General features: G+C 35.5%; 1 protein-coding gene across 9 annotated transcripts; it reads right to left on the bottom strand.

Annotated features, from left to right (window-relative positions):
* Positions 1 to 3682: 3682 nt before the first annotated feature.
* LOC131146676 (uncharacterized) lies at positions 3683 to 21680 on the bottom strand. Of its 9 annotated transcripts, XR_009134431.1 has the most exons (11): positions 21428 to 21680; positions 20449 to 20513; positions 20214 to 20328; positions 18343 to 19970; positions 15489 to 17035; positions 15117 to 15247; positions 14329 to 15009; positions 14171 to 14244; positions 10513 to 10625; positions 4485 to 5030; positions 3683 to 4100 (listed from the first exon to the last, which is right to left on the bottom strand). XR_009134431.1 is itself a non-coding variant. In XM_058096418.1 (10 exons), the coding sequence occupies exons 2-10, from the start codon at positions 20500 to 20502 to the stop codon at positions 4712 to 4714; spliced, it is 4662 nt and encodes a 1553-aa protein (XP_057952401.1). In that variant the 5' UTR covers positions 20503 to 20513; positions 21428 to 21680; the 3' UTR covers positions 4276 to 4711. The 9 variants fall into 9 exon arrangements, 5 of the variants coding, with proteins under 5 accessions (XP_057952401.1, XP_057952400.1, XP_057952404.1 ...); XR_009134429.1 differs by having other exon boundaries at positions 3683 to 4211; positions 14171 to 15009; XR_009134430.1 differs by having other exon boundaries at positions 14171 to 15009.
* Positions 21681 to 23740: the final 2060 nt, after the last annotated feature.

The following is a 23740-nucleotide window of genomic DNA, read 5'->3' as shown; positions in this document are numbered from 1 at the left end:
ATATCATTTCACATACAAGAATATAACCAAATTACACACCATCTCGTGTTATTTGATCTATTGCTCGATTGAAAATATGTACATAATTACGTAATAACATACATGCATGCATACATATTAATTTGTTTGCATAACCGAATCGAACCAACTGTGTACACTCATAATTACATAATTACGTACATATATATTTAAAAATGAGGTGTCCATATATAATTACAAAATATGTATGTAGATTTACGAATTATAGTATTGGTTTTGGAATTAATAATATAGTTTAATTTCAAAAATTAATTGCAACGAATTCTATAATCATGTATGTATGTATATATATAATTAGACATATCCTAATTAACTAACTACATAATTATGTATATGCATGCATGCTTTTCGAGTCCGATCTTTATTTTGATACTGATAAACCACCAGTATCTTATGTGTACATTAAGTGTTTTGAATAGGTTTACAATTCAGAATGTAAACACAGAAGAGGAAGATGGAAGTCAGAAAGCTCACACCAACTGGTATTTTCCACGAAAAACTGAAGAGCAAAGAAGAAGACATTTGATTTCTATTGTTATTTTTTATTCCTTGGTCTGTCATAATGCATGCATCTACATGATCTGCTTGAATGCTTAGATGACCATAGACTAACCTTAGGGCACCTAGAGTTTAACCAAAAACTCATTTCATAAAAACTAAAATAAACAAAGGTTTTGGAATAGTTTTAGGTAACTTCGGTCGACCAACGCCAGATTTTTGGGGTTAACTCTCAAAAGCCTTAAACAGACTCTAGGACCCTCCATACTACATAAAAATATGCCCTATCTTCTTAGAATTTATAATCATATGAATAGGGACACTTTATAAAGGGAAAAGACCAAAATGCCCAAGGATGGCATGTTCGGTCGACCGAACTTATACACATTGAGATCTTTGGTCGACTGAACCCCCACCAGATCAACAAGTTGACAGCTCGGTCGACCGACCAGAAGTATATAGACATAACCAAGTCAACCGAATCTCACTGGGTCAACAAGTTGACCGCTCAGTCGACCAACTAGAAACATATGGCCAATGCCTTAGTCAACCGAACCCCCACGTGAGAATTTCCAACCGCACGGTCAACCGAATCGCGCAAATTTGGAAAATTGCCTTTGAAACCCTCAAGATGGTCGACCGAACTTATAGTTCAAATTATCCCCGATCGACCGAACCGCTCGGGTTAGAATTTTTTAAAAGTGCTAAAATGTTATTAAAATTTAATTGAACTTTTCCAAAATAATGAGCGTGTCCCTCAACGGTCGGATTTGTTGAAAATCTATAAATACTCCCTCCATAACTCAAATTAATAACTTTGATTAACCCAAATTTTCTCTCTAATTCATTGTTAACTAAACTTCCCTCAAAATATTTTTTATTATTTAAATCATTTTTTTGGGGCCAAATTTTTATACGAAACTCTCCAACTCTCTTCCATTCTTTCATTTTAAAATTACTCTTGAAGAAAGTATATTTATTTTTGGGCATTTATTTTTACATGCTTACTCTCACTCGTTCTTTATTTTTGAAAATCTTTTTGAGAATATGACTTTGGTTTCTCCTGATTATTTTCATGATAAATATTTTTAGGAGAATTTATTTATTGCACAAATATTTTATTGAGTTTAAATTCCTAGATTTTCCAAATGTTTTTTATTTGCAAAAATATTTATAGGAGAACATAATACTCATTTTTCATACACATTTTATTTGTGCATTGATTTTTAAAATAAACATCATTTACTCTACTAAGCATATTTCATATCATAAAAGAGTGCATATTTTATGAGTTTAAACATGTACATCTTTGCTTGTATTTTTAGAAGCATTATCTTGTACAAAAATATTTTTATTGTATCAGTTGGATTCAACCCGAGGTACAACTGGGGAGTCTCAGTCCCGTAAATGCAACCGATTCAGTTCAACTCGAAATTGAACTGAAGAATCTCAGCCCCACAAGTGAGACCGATTCAGTTCAACCCAAAAATTAAACTAGGATTTTTCTCGCCCCATAAGGAAAGGATGCAACAACTTCTGCTCCGCCCGATTAAGTGAGCAAATATAGTGAAATCTTTAGGGGGTATGCCCGATACGAGGATGTAAGCTGATTTGGCCGAATCTCGTTAACAAATCTGGTATCACTCTCTCTATCTTATTTAATTTCCTACACTTTAATTTCAGCATGTCTCTGAAGCTTTATTTAATATAATTATTTGCATATACACATTTAATTTAAAGAAGATACTACACACGTGTATGTTTACTTTCAATTTTAAAATCATTTTACAAGCACGTGTATATGTTGAATGAGATATGATACGGTGAAATGTTTAAATTAGCCAAAAAAAATTTAAAACCCAATTCACCCCACTTCTTGAGATCACACCAAGTCAACAATATATATATATATATATATAATTATGAACATATCTAAATCGAACCATTTACGTAATTATGTACATGTATGCATATTAATTGGTTTGAAAAATTAAATCAATTATGTACATACATAATTGCATCATAACATGCATATTCAAACAGAAGTGTCCATGCATGATTATAAAATTATGTCTATATAATTCCAAATTATAGCATTAACTACATAATTTTGTTATTTAATTTCAAGTGATAGGTGTAACTAATACCATAATTACATATTTACATAATTACAAACATATCTAAACTTAACCAATTAGGTAATTATGTACATGCATGCATATGAATTAATTTGAAAAATTGAACCAAACAAATTACATACATATATAATTGGTAGTTATTATGTAAATCAAATTATCCATAATTACAAAATTATGTATATAAATTTTTAAAAATGGAATTAATTATGTAATAATGTACTTTATTTTCAAATAATATTAATACCATAACTACAACAATCTACATAATTAAGACACATCTAAATCAAACCAATTATTTAATTACATACATGCATGCATATTAAGTGATTTGGATAACCGGTTTATGAAGATTTCAAAATTATAGTGTCAATTACATAAGTACGTAATTTAATTTCGAATGATAGACTAGGTATATTGACAAATTTAAACCAAACCAATTATGTAATTATGCATGCGTACTAATTACAAACATATTTAAACAACACTAATTATGTAATTGCACATGCATGTTGGTCGTATATAAATCAAAATTGTTAATTGCATAATTACGAATATATTCATACCAAAATACATGTATATTAATTAGATTATAAAATCAAAACAAATCAAATTAAGTACATATACATAATTGCACAATTACATACATATTGCTGCTGAATTATCCATAATAATAAATAATGCACACAAATTTTCAAATTATAATATTAATGACATAATTATATAATTTAATTACAAATTATTAGTATAAACAATAATTTAATTACATTGCTATATAATCATAGATATATCCAAACCAAACCAATCATACAATTACAAACCTGCATGCAAATTAATAAATTTAAATCAATTTCTGTACATAATTATATAAATATTTGAATCAAATAATACGAAAAAAATTACAAGATTCAAATTATAATATTAATTAGAACATTTTTAAATATGATGATTAAAATTTTAAATACACCCATCCAAGTCGTTCAATAAAATGAATTTTAATGAATCACCTATTCACATGATATATCGTAACCCTTTTATTTATATGGATGGATCAGTGGGTATGAATTGTAATTGTCATCACTAATTTAAACAACAAAGTTCGTGAGAAAGGGGGAAAAAATAGACCAGGAGCTATCAGTGTGATGCATAATGATGAAAGTGATTAAACTAATGGAAAATTACAAGATGCAATCAAGCATGGGAAAGAATTACCTAACCCAATGGCCAAAACCCTGGCCAACCATTCAGGGAAGCAATTAAAATTGAATTTCAATTGCCATTGAATCAGAAACCATACGCCCATGAGATCTTCTACCACAAAATACCACCAAAGCAGAAAGCCGCGCATCCAACAATAGCAGCAGCTCACATCAGATTAGACTGCTTTTGTCACAACCATTGAACCACCACAATTCCACTATATGCATACTGAAAATCAGAGAAACCACAGAGAAACCACTCAAGAAGCATCACAAATTAGATGAAGAGAAGTTATATTTCATGCGAACAAATTAAACAGGACTCAAACCTCTCAAGCACCTGCACAACAAAAAATTAAAATAAATTAAGGAGGTAAATTGGGGGAGGAAAGTAACAAGGTCCAAAAAGAAGTAAAGGTTGGTACAGCACATCTCCAAGCAGCACTCATGTTTTTATGATGTTTGACAAAAAAAGCCATGCCAAAGGGTGTATGTTTTGCATCCTCTGGCTAGGAAGCTGGTTGGTCCTCAAAAACCAGGAGATCCATCAAAATTTTCCTATTTAATTTGAAACTAGTGAAAAAAATAAAAAATAAACAACAACAACAACAACCTGCTTTAATGACACTCATTCCAAATTTGGGTGAGAAAAATGTCAGTACAGATATACACTTCTTCCGCTCTCAAGTACCTCAGTTCTTGAGCACCCCGTCAGATTTTAAAAAGCCTACACACACCGACTGTTGCTCACTGCCCGGTGAATAAAACCAATTCACTGCATTAATGATGTTCCAAATTTGGCGAGAAAAATATCAGTACAGATATACAGTTCTTTTGCTCTCAAGTTCCTCGGTTCTTGAGCACCCCATCAGATTTTAAAAAGCCTACACACACTGACTGTTGCTCACTGCCCAGTGAATAAAACCAATTCTTTATGAGATCAGCAGGACCAGATTCACCAGCAAATGCTCGAACTTCCGCATTACTCTGAAGAAGTTCCTCAAAATCAAATGAAAGAATGCCAAGCAATGCATAAACTACAGCAACTTGAAGAGAAAAATTCGATATCCCAGGAGAGTAACAGGCCAGTAAAGCAGAAAATCTAGATCTCAGATTTCGAATTCCCATATCTTCATGCCCACTATCATCAAGTCCAAGCCTGAAAACAAGAACATATTTATGCATATAAAATACCAATTTTTTAAAAAATTGTGCACTACAAAAATAAATCACCAATACACGATACAAAATATATGTGCGCACGTGCGGGCGCAGGCGCAAATATGACTAGAAAAGACATGCGCATTTACCCATATAGCCTCATCTCAACAAGTCCAGATTTAGTACATATTTAGGGACAAATTCATGTCAAATCCTAAAACAGCGTATCATTGTTTTCACCAACTCAAATCATTCAGATTTGGTCCTCCCCTATGCATCAAACAAACTATCAAACTATGTAAACCTATTCTCCAGTTTCATTTTCACAGTATTTTCATTTTTGAGAAAGTTCCTCCAATTCAAACTTTAAAATGTTAGTACCAATGCTTTACATTATCATCAAGGAGGAAGCCATTCAAGGTACAGAGAGGTCCATGCCCCCCCCCCCAAATGAAATTTTGAAAAGTCAACAGCCACTCTGCTCACTCTACTCTCTCTGCATTCTACAACCACTTCCTCTTAGGCCCTTCTCCAGTTCTGACAAATTCATGTCAAATCCTAAAACAGCGTATCATTGTTTTCACCAACTCAAATCATTCAGATTTGGTCCTCCCCTATGCATCAAACAAACTATCAAACTATGTAAACCTATTCTCCAGTTTCATTTTCACAGTATTTTCATTTTTGAGAAAGTTCCTCCAATTCAAACTTTAAAATGTTAGTACCAATGCTTTACATTATCATCAAGGAGGAAGCCATTCAAGGTACAGAGAGGTCCATGCCCCCCCCCCCCCCCCCAAAAATGAAATTTTGAAAAGTCAACAGCCACTCTGCTCACTCTACTCTCTCTGCATTCTACAACCACTTCCTCTTAGGCCCTTCTCCAGTTCTGACTTTCATTCATTTAACTAGAGTTTTTCCCCCTCCTTCATGGCAATGAAGTCCTTGCCCATCAACTTCTCCACCAGTCACCAGGTATCACTTCGTCTTCTCTTATGCATCAAATATATAATAAGTTGGTAAATGTGAATTTTGCTCATATAGTTACACTAATTATCCAACACTATTCCTAGTTACTGAACACGCCCTGTGTGAAACATTTTTTATTTATTTCTTATATAATCATTTAATTTTTTATATTTGTAATTGTCACCATTTTTTATAATTTAATTGAACTGTTTTTTATGACTCCTAACATTAGTTGCCCCACAGATTCTCTTTTCAAAAAAAAAAAAAAAAAAATCTTCAACTATTCCTATATAAATTCAAATTTTCAATAAAAAATCATTACTACTTGACCATAGTTTCCCAAAAACATCTGAGCCACAGAAAATAAAATAAATTACAAAAAACAAAATAAAAAGCAAAGACTTAATTAACTTTATTTCAAATAAATATGTATCATAAATGCATTGCACATGTTTGAGAGCTAATATATACAAGTATTTAAAAACAAAAAAAGGATAAAATGTGGACACTAAAGAAGGGATATCTCCTGCATATATGTACTAGGCTACTAGCAATCAGATATACAACACGGGTTTGTGATGCCATCTTTTAATATTAATTTGCTACTTTCTTTTTATTTTAGTAATTTAATTTTAAAAAATGGACAACAACTACAGGTGGATGTATATTAATTATGAAATATGAATATTTATGAGTTAGATATAAGTAGTTAACAAAAATTATTTATACGATAAATAGTATTTTCTTATTGATGGTGGGCATCATCCCTCCTTTTTTTGCACCATTATCTCAGATATTCATTCTTGCAAAAGCTTGGTTTTAATAGAATTTTGACCATCCACCAATTATTTCTCCATTTATTCCCTTAGGTTGTTGACTCTAGATTGTGCAATAGCATCTTGTCACATCAAGTTGCCTATGATCCCACATTCTCAACTCTATTTGTGAGTTAATAACTGTACATGTGCAGTTATTTTGTGTGTAGGTTTGTGCATGGTCATAACTACTCATTGGTTCCTTCACATTTTGTAGCAGTTGAGCTGCTAACCACATGGCCAACAGACGGGCAAAGCGCAGAGTTAACATGCTTTATCATGAGCACGCAAGTAAGCTGGCACAAAGCATTGCAGCAAGTAGCAGCAAAAGCGAAGCTGCACAGAGCAGCACAGTGCAGCAGAGGGTAGAGCAGCATCTCAGAGCAACGTAGAGCAGACATGCAGAGAGCAAAAGCAGCAGAGAGCATAGCTGTGCTGAGCAGACCTCACATGACCAGCACATTGGCGAGTGGCACAGAACCAACCTGCTCTTCCAGGTCTTCCATGTGACCTGCACGTGGGCGAGCTATACAGGGCAGACATACTCTTCCAGCTCTTCCACATGACCTGCACATGAACAAGCTGCCCAGACCAGACTTGCTCCTTTGAGCCTCTATTTTTACTGAGTTCCATCCCCAGCCACTAAATATTGGATGATTTATTGTTTGATTTGATCAGCAAAGAAATGTAAAGTGTCATAATTTCTTTATTGGTTGTTAAAATAATTAAAAAGAACTTAGATGTTAGCATGTTATGTTTTTTTTTCCCGATTCTGTTTTGGATTGTTCGTTCGCGTGGGGCTATTGTTCTCAACTGGATCTCACTTTCTCAACAATTTCCAATTGTCCATGGGGAGTTTGTTCCTGAATCTTATCTTTAATGGAGCTTTTTTTCCCCCGTTGTTCGTGTGCAAACTATTCATTTTGAAACCATTTATGTATTAACATAGTGGGAAAAAAAATACCATTAGTGTAGAAAGAGTACCATGCTGCACCTGGACTTCAAACGGCTTAGCTTTAACCATGTTATATGTTTTAATGGGCCCACATTATTGGTTGATAGAGAATCAAAGCACCAAGTCTCACATCCCTTAAGTGATCACCCACAGTAAAAGAATGCCCAAGACTAGGGAGATTAAGAACTCAAACATAATGAGCAATGGATAAGTAATTTAATGATTAAATGTTCAGGTACCTTTCTTCTCAGCAATTAGCAAATTCAGGCCACATTTAAATGGATCTCCACAACCAGAAGTAGAAAAAAATGAAGGGCAGAAGAGGCATGGTGGTAGTGATGTCTATGCCTAATTTCCATTCATAAACCGTGAATCTTTCTTTGGGCAACTATTTGATCAATTTGAAAGAGCAGAAGGTTTCTACATAGGGGCATGGGTAGGAACAAGAGGATCAACACACGATGAGGGAACCAGAAATTGTTGGGCTCAAAATAAATTCATCCAAGGAGGACTTGGGACCAGAGAAATAAAGCTTCACCTAAAAAAGGGGACACTACACTAACATATTTCCTGTGAGCGTCGGGATCATTACATCTATATCCTTTATAAATTCACTAAGCAATACCACAGAACTTGTCCTGAGCAGTATGTGAAACATGAAAAATTTGTGCACCCAAAGACACGAGGCACAACAGAGAACATGGATGTTGTTGGGTAAACGACTAAGGAGGGAATTTGTCCCCCTCCTATTAAGTAGAAAACAGACTGCAAGAAGAGATTTAGTCCGAAAGGTTTTAAGGACATGTGTATGAATGAGTGAGACCACGCTATTCAAGCATATATCCATTTTTCATTTACCTACTCCACTCTGCTAAGGGGTATGTACACATGACATTTGGAAAATAATACCTCTGGCCGAGCAAAAGGACTAAAGCAATTCAAGTGCATTTGATGTAGGACAAGAAGCAAGACCTTTGGAAGATCCTTGCAGGATAATAATTAAGAAGAGTTGGGTTAAGGAATTGTTGGGTTTAGTTAGTACTTTATTATTCATGTTTAGTATTAATTAGGATAGGATTATGTGTATTTTTATGGGGGGTCGTTTGTAATATTTGTGTAAAGTAGGGGTATGTTTGTAATGTAATGTAATTTTAGGGGTTTATGTGTAATTTAATGTAAAGAGGCTTACTTAATAGTGTGTGAAAGTCACGTTGTCGGCAGCTGTTGATGAATTTGAGTTAAACTGAACGTGACTTTTCCCCCCGGTATCTCCTCTCTTCTCCCTTCCCCTTCCTTCCCTAATTTCTCCATGGCTGCAGAACCTTGATGCTGCCCCTGCATCAGCATTATCCCATGAAAACTTTTGAATACCAATGCCAAGCCAAGTTTTTCTTTCAAGGTGGAATTGAGTAAAACATGAAGAAATTCAGACACGTCTTACTAACAAATAGATTCAAGTCATACGGAAAAAAATCATCCACAAATGACATAAAGTACAAAAAACTTGTCAAATTCTTGACTCTACATGGACCCCAAATATATGAATGAATAAAAGAAAACAATAATTTTCTACAAGACACGACTCTAGATGAAAATGATTGTCCTAATATACTTAGAAATAGACATTGAACATGAAATGAAACATCGAGAATAGAAATTGAAGAAGCTAGATGACAAGAACTAGATCTATCACCACCACCACCAAAATAGTAAAGGCCATCCTTCTCAAGCCCTCCATGAGTCGTCATCTACGTTGTCTCCAATTTTGAATAACACAATGAGAAGGAAAGAAGGTTACCGAACACTTACAAGATTTAGTTAGTTGACTATCTCATAACAAGTTCAAGGGAAGTTTTTGGCACATACAACACAAAAGAAATTTAGGCACATATAACACAAGAAACTTTGGCACATATAGGAAGGCCAATGATCGCGTCTGAAAAATTGTTGCACGCTAACATTTGTATTGCAAACTCACATTCACTCCAAATTCGTCCCTAACTAGTCCTTACAAAAACACCTGCACAGCAATTCCAGCCCCAATCGCATTTTTTTAACAAGAGCTGTATTTTTCCCTTCTCAATTTCCAAACTTAATGATTCTTCAGGGTTGTTGTCCTCTAAATCATTTTCGTATCATCTCTTAAAAGCCCCTTCCCCCATTTTTTTCCCTTGGATCAATATCATTCAGAAAGCTAAGGTTCATTTGAACATTCAGACCTGCATCACAAACCCTTACTCTGGATAGAATTAAAATGCATGACATGCTACGGACAAGAAGGCCTGCATGTCTCTCAATACCGACATGTGCTTGTGTGCTGAGTCCAACAAAATGAGTGGTCCCTTTTTATTCATTATAAGATGGCATCATATCATCAGAATGCTCTCTTCTCGTATCTTGAAGAAGCTTAAGTGGTGGCTCAAAACAAGAGATATCTCTTGCTAGTGAATTATAAGGGTTTTGGCTCAACAAAAAGGGATGCATTGTATGGAGCGAGGCAGTTTTTGCTATCATATAGACTCTTTGGCTTGAGAGAAACATGAGAACTTTACAGCATTCATAGTGTCCGTGTTCTTATGGGACAAGGTGGTGTTTTTGGCCTCTTTTTGGCCCCAAAATAAAAAAGAAAAAATAAATCCTAAACACAGGCAGTGGGCTGGGAAGACTTAAAAAAAAAAAAAATCTGAATCACGCAAAATTTCACATGATAGTTCATGCAAATCAAATCAAATGTGACTTACTTCCCGAGTTGACCAAGCAGAATAACTATGGCAGCTGCAAATTTCTCCTGGACACAAGATTCAAATATTTTCAACAGCTGAGGGACAATTTTATCACATGTCCAGCGCCATGTCTGCATAAGAGCACGAAAGGATGCAGCGAAAGTCAGTTATCAATTGATTCACTCATTAAATGTAAATAAATGTAAAGTGATGAAATTAATTCAAATCCAACAACTTTAGAAGTAACCAGATGCAATGACATAATTGCATATAGTTCACAATTCAATGATATTAAAAGAAGAGTATGACCAACAGATCAAGTAATTATGCTTTAAAAAAGGCAATTTTAACATTTAGATCTCAACACATTGAGATGAAACTTCCAGTGCCACTAAGGCCTAAAAACAAATAAATAAATAAATAAATTAGACAATAATTATTTATTAAAAAAAAAACTCCAATGAGAGTAAGATCTAGTAATCATGCTAAAAAAAGGCCAAGATCCTGTCTTTAGGATTTCAACACACTTGAAATGGTACATACAGCACCATTAAGGCCTAAAACCAAACAAAGGAAAAAAATGAAATATAAATAAATAAAAATCTCAAATGAAGGCAAACTATTCATGATCCAAAAAAATTTTCAAACTCCCTCAACAAATATCTTTTATATTTCTTGAAATAACTAATATAAATATAAAAACAATTCAGAGAACCAAATTATATTTTTCTATCATTTCATGTATTGTATCAAAAACAACATAACATACTTTATGTACCATTGCATAAAAAACCCATGCATCCCAAAAATAGAATTTGAACGTGTGAACCACCAAAAAAAAAAATCACGACCACCAAATGTCACTTTGAAATACAATGCAACCCACAAAGGGAAAGTTCATGAATTTCAATCGCACTAAAAATTGTTCGTGGAACTAATATAATTGTGTCAATATTAATAAAGTAAATGTGAGACATTTGCTTAAGAAAATAAAGCAAACCAAGCATCCAAACTATACAGGGGCCCCCATTTGGTTAAGGTTTCAGATGCAGTTTTCTGTATCTAAAAATACTATACACAGAGTATACAAAACTCGCATAGGCCAAGTGTTCTCAAAAAACCGTTTTCAAAACCCTATCCGTAAACACCCCTAAAAAATAAAAGTTCCCAAGAAAGATTTTAAGGTGTTTCCCATGCTTTTGGATACAATTTCCCAATGCAATGAAGGCACGGGGTATGGAGTGAAACCATTTTTTAATAATAATAGTAATAATCAAAACAATAATATTAATAATCATAGCTATTATTATTTTATGAACAAATTGCAACTTGTATCAACCTTAAACAATGCAGTTCCATTGTTTTCATTTCTGAGAACAATTTCAGAAACAGCTAATCAAATGTTAGTATCAGTGTTTTAAAAGCCATTCCTGAGGCGCGCCTTGATGCGTTTTGGGCATAAAACGGCCCAAGGCATAACTTAAAATGTGAGATTCCTAAAATGTGTTTGCATCTGGGCTGAGGCGTATGCCTCAGGCCAAAAGCTGCGATTTTTACGACTTAGATGGGAATACATAAACCATTTGGGAGCAGACATAATAATGTTTAAAATATTGGGGAAAAAAAAAAGATCTGTTAGGGCTTGACGAGCGCCAACCCCTCCCCCTCGATGACTGAAGCTCTTGTGCAGGGGTCTTCTCTTTTCCATACTTACATCTGTCTTCAAAGAATCCCTCCAGCCTTTCATCTCTCTCCGAAGACTCTTTCTAGCCTTTCGTCTCTCTCTGGCATTCCCCTACAACATCTCAGCTAGCACAGAGGTCTTCTCTATTCCAGCTTTTCGTCTGTCTTCGACGACCCCCTCCAGCCTTTCGTCTATCTCCAATGAAGCTTCCATTGACGAATGATCCTCTCTCACGACCTTCAACAGCGTTTTAGATGATCATCATCATGACCTCTATTTCATTCCGTGAGTAGCAACAACTGTTCAAGGACCTCACTGCATGGCATCTCTCCCATCGCATTTGGAGATTATTTAGCAGAAAGAGATCATGGGGTCTGAGAAGAAAATGTGTGTGTGTGTGTGTGTGTGTGTGAGAGAGAGAGAGAGAGAGAGAGAGAGAGACGGGAAGATTGGAGAAATGCTGAGAGGCAAGAGTCAAGAGAGACAAAAGACCAGAGAGATGTGGGACTGGGATCTGCTGTGGAGTTTATATATAATATTATACGTTAGGGACATGGTTCTTTTCAATCAAGAAAAGCACACATGCTGAGATCTGGACTTGAAATACCGGCTTTAGCCCCACACTTTAAGTTATTTAGGGTTCAAAATTATATTACGAATTTTATTAAAATAAATTTTATATAAAGTTTAATATTTATAATTTATTTATATATTTTTTAATAAAAAATTAAATTCCCAAAAGGCTTACGCCTCGCGCCTTCGCCTTTTAAGACACTGGTCAGTATAAAAAATAGATGATACAATAACTTATTTTCATTTTTAAAAACAACAATACAAAAACTCATTTTTGAATTATTAACCAAACAGGCCTGATGACCGACTGACTGTTGACACTTGTAGATAAAGCACGTCTAAAGCATCCATTTCAGGCATTCATGATCCATCCTTTTCTATCATTGCTCAGGGTTAAGAAAAAGAGAGAGAGTGGTTCTAATTTGGTTTTATGAGCTGCTTATGAGAAAAAATATATGAACAATTTTTTTGAAATGATGTTATGAAGTTGATCAAACCACCAAAGTACAGATGATAAATCAATCTATAACATCCCCAAAACAAGACAAACACATGAAACACAATGCTTTATATATTTCTACAAACAATCAAGAACTTCACAAACTCTAAAGGGTGCTGAAATTCTAAACAGAAAAGATGTGTGTTGGCAAGACAAGTTGCCTAGACCAACCACCACAAACTATAACAATTTTTAAAATACCAAGGTCTAACGTGAATCTTCTACCAGATAAAAGCGGTCTTATGGCAATGGCTAATAACATTGGGCATGCAGCACAATTAATAGTCATTAATGATATGGAGCTTTCTCAAAAAATTAAATAAACTTTCAAGATACTAAATAATTTTTCATAAAATTATAGACAAAGTTTAGCCATGAGTTCTGCCAGGCACAGGTAATCAAATGGCTCCTTCAGTAATCAAATGGCTCCTTACTCCTGCATCCATATTCCATAACACTCATGAGCAGAGGTACTTCTATGAGCTTCAGCTTCTGGCCCAGTGGCTCATATCCATACACCCCACATGGAGGCCAGGGTTCAATTTTTCTTAGGAAAGGTTTTCCATGTGCAATTAAGTTAGGATCTACACATAATAATCAAAAAAAAACTGGATTTGTGATTTTATCCTTCTCTTAATTCATGAATTTTTTGTGAGGTTCAAGCCACTTAAAATTTTAAACCTGCAACTCCATTGAAACACTGGAAATTATGCATCAAAATCATCTTGTGAAGAATTAAAATGGTAAACAAAGGAAACCAAATTGTGGAGAAACAATAGTACAATACAGAGCCCTGCTCCCAAAACTGCCATGCCAGAATTGAAGGATGCAGCCTGGGGGCAGACAAAGACAACGGCTATAAGCAACAAAGCAAGCCATAAAGAGACAGATAAACGTAAACCAGAAGATAGAACTCATACCATCTTGTAAGCAATCAGCTCCACTAATGAGATGATGTCACTGAATTGATACAAGGTCATATCAAAAGCGGACTCTGATCGAGCAGACGGCATCCCAAAATTACTCAAACATGATGCATAAAATTTCCCATTCAGAACTGAGCCAGAATCTCCATTACCTGAACTTTGTTGATCCTTTGTATGATTGGATGGGATGCTAGAATTCAACAAGTCAATTGTTTCCAGCATATGCTGATGCATGGTCCCTGATAGAGCACAGCTCTGAAGCTTTTCCAAGAGCAATGATATAACAATATCTACAGAAACTGCACCTTCAGAAAATGGGCATCTAGCACAAGGCGGGAACTCGGTCAAAGCCTCACTTGGAGAAGGAAGACAAGCAGCACCAGGTGGCTTTTCTCTCTCAAGATATATAACCATAGATTTCACAACAGCCATTGTTAAACTGTAGTTATGCAGAGTCAGATATTGCTCCCCACACAGATGAGCAAAAACATGAAGAATGGTCAGCGACAGTGAAGAATCAAATCTATGCATCCGGAAAATGTTGTAGGAAGCCTCACATATAAAACCAATTTGATCAAGTGCTACACAAATTGATGCTAATATAATGCTCCCTCCCACCAATTGGCACGTCACAGCAGTTTCTTCAGACAAGTTTATATTCACACCATCAAGAAAGATGTCAATTCTTGAATCGCATTCAAGCAACGACTCTGCAGATTCATCATTATAGACCAGAACTTTTCCATTTACAAGGAATTCCTCAATCAGACTAAACAGCTCGTCCAAGTCACATAAATCTGCAAAGATCCTTCTTGTCTCCACATCAGACATCACTACATGAAAAACATTAAGTTGTTCACATATGAAAATAAGACAAAAGCATCAAGAAAACATATTTTATTTTATCACACACAACTACGCAACAACACAATCAACATACCTGCGGATATGTGTGCAGCAAAGGAATCTAAGCAAAGTTTAGACAGTCCTGCCAAAAAGTTTCCAATGAACCTTAAAGCAGTGCCAGAAAAGTGATGCAGCAAGAGTGAAAAGAACACACAAGCCTTCTCCCTGAAATAATTTAACCATAACAAAAACAAATTAGCTAGCTCCCAAAAAAAATGCATAGCTTCAAATGTTCATTATCTTATTCCAGCATCCACTGAAGAAACAAATTGCCAGACACAAAATGAGCAGAGTGCAAATACTAGCAAACAGCCACGACTCCATGACTACTCCCTAGTAAGTCTCAAAACAGCAGAGACAGCATAGGTTATCACTTCTACATAACTTGATGGAAATGAAAGATTACCCAGGTAAAAGATCATCTTCCAGAAGAAGGGCCCGCAGAATTTCTGGCACTGCCCAATCCATTTGAGAGGCCAAACAGCAACGAGCCATACAATTTCTTGTAGCACAGAAAATCCTAGAAATGCTACTTATCTTTTTAGTGTCTGAAAACACAACACAAAAATTAGGGATACTACCACATGATTTATTTTCACTTTCACATGGAAATTTCTCCCCCTCATGCACAGGACGCAACATATTTGATGCATGCAACTCCATGTCAGTGATGAAAACCTGCTGAGCACTAGCTTTTCCAACACATCCAGAACTAAAAGCATTTTCGATGTGCTCTGCTTTTCCACAAGAATCAACATAATCTATGCTCTCTTGCAACATTGGTTCGTGAAAAGCTTCAGGATGACTCAGTTTTGACTCATTGGAATTTATCTCAACATTGATGACTTCAAAGCTTTGAGATGACACCAGATTATCTTTTCCATTTGTAATTATTTCATGAAATCTTTCCTCTACTAAGCATTCAGAGTCATCCATAAGCAACACTTCAGAAATCTCAGGAAGAGAGGGAGACAAAGGCATCTTAAGTGCAGCCTGGTAACACTCCTCATCAATTGCATTATCCAGTTCAAGCAATTTCATGTAGTTACCATCAGCTACTTCTTCAAAACTATCAACCCTTTCTTGATTGCCTCTAACAAAATCACTGATTTCATCCTTGCATACCTGAACATATTCTGTTCGAGTATCAGCACGAAAGGGTGCTTGGGTTTGGAGATTTGCCTCTCCACTGGTATTAGTTCCAAGTTTTTTCCTCTTCTGTTGCTCATCCATGTCACATAAATGCTGCATACCCCCCTCCTCTCGATGAAATGCCCTCTTCTTACGAGATCCATCATGTTTAACACACGAATCTTCTTGCAGAGTAGAGGTGAGATATCTTTCAACTTCTAAAGACTTGTCCATTTGTCTGTTTAACATATCATGTAGAACATGCAGCCTTTCTTCAATCTGTAAATGCAGCTTCTTACCTTTAGAATTCATACATTCAATGGATTCAACAGCATCAAGGATCCTCTTCCTCTTGCTACTTCGCCCACTTACTCTTCCAACAACATTCGTGCAAAGGGGGCTTCTGACACTATTTTCAGCGACAACAGCAGAATTTTCATTGTAGTTCATTCTGTTGACATTACCCGGTAATTTGGTAATAAAAGGCTGTGGATTCGAGTTCTCTTCCATCAATTTTGCTGATGTCATAACAGAAAAGGCACCCTTTTCCTGTGAGCCCACCAATTGTCTATCAGAAAAAGACGCCTTACTGGAATTTAAGGCAGAACTCTGTAACATTTTTCTTTGAGAGCCTCCAAGCAGAGGCCCCAATTTAGAATCAATACCTGAGACAGATTCAACAAATTTCCTCTCAGACTCTTGAAGCAGTGGTGCAGTACAATCTACAACTTGCTTCAAACAATCAGAGGTATTCTGAAATGCTTCTACACCCATGACTTTTCTCTTCATGTCCAAGATTTGCATATATGAGAAACTGCTAGTCTGGAAAATGAGTAAACCAATAGGTTTATTTTATTTTATTTTTTAAAAAAGTGACAGCATAAATCAGTTTTAATCCTGGAAAGAAAAAATAAACAACAATATCAAAATATCTACAAGTGTAGATTAAAAAAAAAGGATTCAAAGAAAAGTTTAAATTTGGATGGAGTAACTTGGAATTGTTCTAACCAGATCGATAAATATAGTGAGGGAAATAAAAGTTTATCAATCCAGGTATTTACTCGCGCTTATAATTTTGATCAAAAAGAATCTCAACTGAGAAAACAATGTTTATTTATATGTTGTTGGTGTGTGTGTGAGAAAGAGAGAGAGATGTGCCTTAGCTTTCTCAAATATATAGCATTGAGAGTGTCTCAGATTGTACCTTGATCCCAAGCAAATCAATGTATGAAATGGAGAAGGCCAGGATGTTTTTTCATCAAAAAGAAATAGTAGTTCTCATTCACGAAAACTCCTTCATAGCTGGGATATTCAACATTGTATTTAAGCCCTCAAATACTACCTTGAAATCCCTCATATGATTCAAAATACCACAATGTATAACCAAACAAGAAGATTTAAATAGTTGAGTGCACTTTAAAAGCCTCACTAAGCTATCATCAAAACATAACCTAGATGCTTCATTTCATAAGAACTTAGCAACCAACATACGCATCTAAATATGAAACAGCATACAGAAACAGCGAGCTAATGAGAATGTCTACAGATACATAAATTCAATTTGACTAAAGACTTATAAATTACTAAATCTATTAAACGTGTGTTCTAGTAATGCTTTCCATGATTGTGCAGCAGAACAACAAAATTCAAAAGGAAACTTTTCCTTCATAAGAGAAAAAACACAAACACAAGCTGTGGAGGATAAGAGATAGATTTTTAGCAGAACGCCCATGAAGAAATATAGGATGATGATCTAGAAGCAAAATCTTCACCATTGAGTCTCTTAACAGACCCAATAAAGAACAAAAGATAAATTTATTTTTCTTTGTATGAGTGTTTTGAGCCAAGGACGTGGCCCATGCTTGGGCCCATAAGTCTTTTCATTGGTAAATTGACAAGAAAAGGAATGGTGGAGGTTTTAACCATAGCACTACATTTTCTCTGCCCACCACTGCCATCAGGCACCTATCGGCATTCACACATGCTTCAGTAATCTAACTGTTCTTGGTTAAATCAAACTGCCAGCAAGTGCAGCAAATAGCACCGACGCTATTATTTAAATAAAATGCCATGACCCAAAAATAATAATATCAATGACTACAAACAATTAATTTGAATTGGAAACCAACCTTTGCAATGTCATCTATACCTTCAGTGCAGCATGAGGAACAGCTATCCAGTACATCCAAGCGATGTGAAAATTGAACAAATTCCTGCTTTAGGCGACAGACTTCTTGATGTAGCATACTACTACGACCTTTTTCCAATTTAGCCATTTTTATGGCATGCTTGACTTGCATCTTTTCAAACTTCAATTGTTTTTTCAAAAGCTTCATCCTTTCAGATTCAGCTTTCATTGCAGGTCTCCTAGTAAAACTTTTGGAGGACTCAAGTTCATGTTTCTCCTTCTTTAATTTCTCAATTGTACACCTATCTGCTTCCAATTGCTGAGATAACTGATCAGCGCAATGTTTTTCTTCCATGGCCATCTTTCTGTACACTTCCACAAGCTTTCTCTGCTCTTCCAGTTCCACTATCTCCAGACCAGCACATTTTTTCACTGTATATGCCTTTTCTTTTACAACTTCAGTCATTTTGTTTGTATCTTCCTGCTTTAGAAACTCCAAAACCAGCTGTCTTCCGTCAGATTCTCTACTCATTGTCTCTGGCCCAAAACCATCTGGTGCAGTTTCAGCCAATTCTAAGGAAGAGATAAGTTGATGTTTCTCCTTTCGTAATTCCTCAATCAACAGCTTATCCTCTTTCAACTGCTGGGAGAGACAATCAGCCCGAGACCTTTCAGCCATAGCATTTTTCCTATTTGCTTCCGCAAGCTTCTTCAGCTCTTTTGTTTTCAACCTTTCTGAATCCTCATGCTCTTTCAATTTCATTGCTTTCTGCTTTTCAACTTTAAGCATCTTGTTTGCCTCTTCAAAATTAGCCATCACCAAATCCAACTTTGACCTAGCCTCAGCATCTTCTTTCTTTACAGTCTCCAACTGAATCCTATATTCCTCAGCTTTCTTACCTTCAATATCAGCACGCTTCCTTTCCTCAACAGCCTCTAGAACCAATTTTGATCTCGCTTCATCAGCTTCTTTCTTTATGGCCTCCAAATGAATCCGATGTTTCTCAGCATTTTTGCCTTCAATGTTAGCACGCCTTCTCTCCTCATCAGCCCTACTCTTTTCGGCTTTAACAATTTTCCATGCTTCAGCGGCTCTGTTAGTCTCTGCAGCAGCTTTCTTCTTCTCCATGTCTGCCTTTAATTTCTCTTTTTCAAGAAGCTCTTTCAGCCTATTGATGTTTTCCTCCTGCGTCTTAACTGTCTCCAAAATCATTTTTGATTTAGCTTGATCAGCTTCTTTCCTTGCAGTCTCCAACTGAATCCGATATTCCTCAGCTTTTCTACCTTCAATATCAGCAAATCTCTTTTCTGCTTCATCAGCCCTGCTCTTTTCAGCTTTCACAATTCCCCAAGCTTCAGCAGCTTTATTCTTCTCTGTCACTGCCCTTAATTTCTCTTTCTCAAGAAGATCATTCAGCCTATTTATCTCTGTTTCCGCTTCAGAAACACGTTCTTGAAGCAATTTTATTTCTTCATGTAGACCTTGAGCTCCCAAGCATCCCTTTTGCTGCAACAAAGAGACTTCAGACTTCAAAGAAAATACCTCATTTTCCAAGGTAACTCTAACATCTGATTCTTTCACCTTCTCCTCTCTCACAATGTCAGCTTGTGCTCGCACTTCTTCATATGCTGCAAATAAGAACTTGTTAGGAATTAGCACAATTGTTGGTGCATGAAGCACACTGGTTCCTAAGCACATGCCGCAGAGAAGCATAAATTCCCACCCAATCTACTTGATATGCATTTTTTTCTTGCAAAAGAGATAATGAGTTAACACGAATACAAATTTAGTTCTGCAATGATTATCAATTGAACTCTTAGTACGGGGGCACAAACATAAAAAGCATGCATAGATACAATAGAATTCTTTACCTTTCCTAAGATTGAGATTCTCTGCTTGAACCTTATTAATTTCTTGTTCAAGGAGCTTCACAGCTTGCCGAAGGGCATTTCGTTTCTCTTCCAACTTCATGTATTTCCCTTTCAACTGAAATACAGAATATGTGCATGAAAAACTTGTCCATGGGTATTCGAGAGCAATCTGGAATAAATTGGGATTAAATTATGAGAAGGGAAAAGGGGGGAAAATGCGGACAGGCACACATACCAATGCACAGCAGGGATTCAGCTGCTCCACTTTCACCATGACATCAGCCGCCATGCTGCAACAATCTAAGGCAAATAAACAATCATGGTTAGAAAGAAAAGCAGAATTTAAACACAGATCATCTCTAACACTTATCATCAGACTGCTGCTCACTAAGAAGCAAATTTTTTAAGAAATACAAATTTCAAAAAAAAAAATCATTGCTTTTCTACAGTCTTAATGAAAAATAAAATAAATAAAATAAAATAAATATAAACAAGAAGATTATGAGAATCTGAGAATAAGTGCCCAAAACTAAGGGTGGCAAAACAGATTGATGGGTCAGGTTTGGGCAGGTCATGAAGGTGTGAGGCTTAAATGGGTTCAGATTCAGGGTAACCTGTTTGTAACGGCTGAAGAAACTATAAACCAAACCCACCCATTTAATAAACGGGTGCCATTAAGAACCCTCAAAGCTCTAAGAAAAATATACTAGATTTAATTACATTTTTCTCTTTAACATTTCACCAAAGTTGAATTAGATTTTTTTTTTTTTAAAAATCACTCATTTATTTTATTTATTAACATCTTACATTTGTGAGTTATCAAAAATTTGACGTCTATTCTTTTTAATAATTTTAAAATACATCTACTACAACAATCAACATGACTGCTTTTCAGGAGCTACACCATCCACTGCAAGTCTGCAAGCTACACTAGTCATTCTGTTTAATCATATTGGCCTACATCCAACGATAATAAACAAGACTTTCTGATTCAACAAAGCAAGCCCAACACCAATCAGAAAGTCTACACGCAACACATCCACAGCAAACAGCAAGCAGCAAGCTACACAGTTACAGAGCACACCCAACAACAATAAACAATACTTCTTCTGCTTGCAAGTTGTAACACAAATAACGGAGCAATAGTTCTGGATCACAGTTCACAAACAAGTGAACAACCAAAGGATTCCATACCCAAAGAAAAAATAGCTCACCCGTTGGAGAAGGTGAGCCGCGAACCGTGGGTCGTGTTCGGAGGAGGTGAGCTGTGGACGGTGGATCCTATTCGACTGTTTGTGATCGTGTCACTTCGTAAATCCGGAATTGTGGATCGTGGCCGTGGGTCGGTGGCGGCTTGCGGCTGTGAGCCGCGCGCGGGTGTCAGATGGATGATTTGCTGAAGCCGAAGCCCATAGGGGAAGGGGAGTACCGGCTACCGAAGCAGTAAAGGGCGATTGGGATTTGGGAAACTGCGATTTCAGATTTGGGCGATGAATCGATTATCCGCCACCGGCGCAGGATGGATGAGCGAAAAGGCGGCGGCAATGGAGGTGGAAAATCCGATAACTGCGGCAAGGAGCCAAGGTCGAGAGCAAAAGGTGGGTCGGGGACTCGCGAGTCGGCAACTACGCCGCCAAGTGCGAGGACCAAACGAGGGAGTGAAGGCTGGAGGTCGCAGATATCTTGATCTTTTTATAGATCTACAGATTTGCAGGCCGGCGCCGCCGCTCGGTGTAGGCGTCGCCGTCACCGTCGCCGCTCGGTCCGGGGCTGCAAGCCGTGTTTTGGAGAGTGAAGAGAGTGGAGAGTGGACTGTGGAGAGAGGGGAGAGTGGAGATGCCGAGATGGAGAGTGTGGAGAGTGGAGATGCCGAGATGGAGAGTGGGGAGAGTGGAGATGGGAGAGTGGAGAGAGCAGAGTGGAGAATCTGGCGATGGAGATGGAGATTGTAGAGTGGAATGAGATTTTGGAGGAGGAGAGATTGAAAATGAAAATAAGAGTTTGCGGATGCCAACTGCTTAGCGTCGAGACTCGAGACGGACGGTGAGCGGGGAACGGCTTTAGGGTTTTAGCTACTTGGGGTTTTAGCTTTCAGGGTTTGTTTTATTTTATTTTTTGGCTTTTGAGTCCTTATTTAGTAAGGGCCTTAGGGTTGTTTTAGTTTTTAATTTCCAAACATTATATAAAATATAATTATACTTGTATAGTTAAATGTTTATATAATAATATTGAGTACAATTTTTAGTTTTAGTTCAATTTGAATAACAGTCAATTCAGGCTAACACAAACTGAAATTGAACTGATATCTAAAATTTTAAAAATATCTAAATTGAAACCTAACCGAACAAATTGGTTAATTAAAATTTCAGTTCTATTCAATTTGAATTTTAGATTAGATCAATTTTCAGATATTTTTTAACAACCCTAATTTATATTGTCAATTTTCAACTATTTGTCGAAAAATTAAAATTCATGTTTTATAACTTTCAGTTGTTTTGATAACATGTTGTCAAAAATTTCATTAAAAATTAATTTTTTTAAATTAAATTATTCATTTTATACACTTTTAAATTAAAATTAAAATTAAAATTAAATGTTCATATAAATTTAAATTCAATTAAAAGAAGAATATACATAAATTTCAAAAAGTTGTAATAAAGTCAATTACAAAATAATTTTACTATTTTTCAATTGCCATGTCCAATCATTATTTTATTGTAATGTAAATTTTGAAAGTAGAACAATTAAAATAAAATAACTATAATAAATTTGATTTTTATTATAATTATTTTTTAATGTGTATTATTCGTAATTTTATTATTTTAATCATATTTTTATAATATTATTTGATTTAAAGATGAAAATGAGTAATTTTAATTAAGTTTTAAATTTGTATTGATTTTACAAATATTAACCAAACATGTTGCTGATTTTTAGATTTTAGTTTTTGTTTATAATTTTTTATTGTCATTTCTAGTATTTCTTTCTCTAATTTTTGTCAAAGATACCAAACGGCCACTTATCTTTTAAGTGCTACCAATGAGAGTGAAAAGTGACGGTGTAGTCTTTTAAGGTGAATTGGGTATTTTAAATTTTAATGCGCGGAAGCTTGATTTATTTTAATACTTATTTATCACGTCCCCTTTAAATAATCTCAATCACTACAAATATCTAATCAGCGAACTGCTATAATAAATATTTAATTAAAACATAAGGCTTAACATATTTAAATAAGTGACAAGATATACAAATATTGATCTTATGTTCAGACAATGACTATTTCAATCTCAGACAATTTTAACAATGTACCCTTCTTGTATTCAATAATTAATTCACAATTTCAGTAGCGTTTGATTCACAACGGAAAGTTAGTTCATTCAAAACATTCACAAATCGATATGAGCATTCAAAGTATCCTCAAGTCAATTTCAGCATTAAACAATTTCCCAAACAATTTTAATTCATACACATCAGTTAATAATCAATTTAAAATTATAAAAAAAATAAAGAGATTAAGGAAAAAAGGA

Source organism: Malania oleifera, chromosome 13 (assembly GCF_029873635.1).
Source record: "Malania oleifera isolate guangnan ecotype guangnan chromosome 13, ASM2987363v1, whole genome shotgun sequence".
Lineage (NCBI taxonomy): Eukaryota > Viridiplantae > Streptophyta > Magnoliopsida > Santalales > Ximeniaceae > Malania > Malania oleifera.
This window is presented reverse-complemented; position numbering and strand designations above follow the sequence as displayed.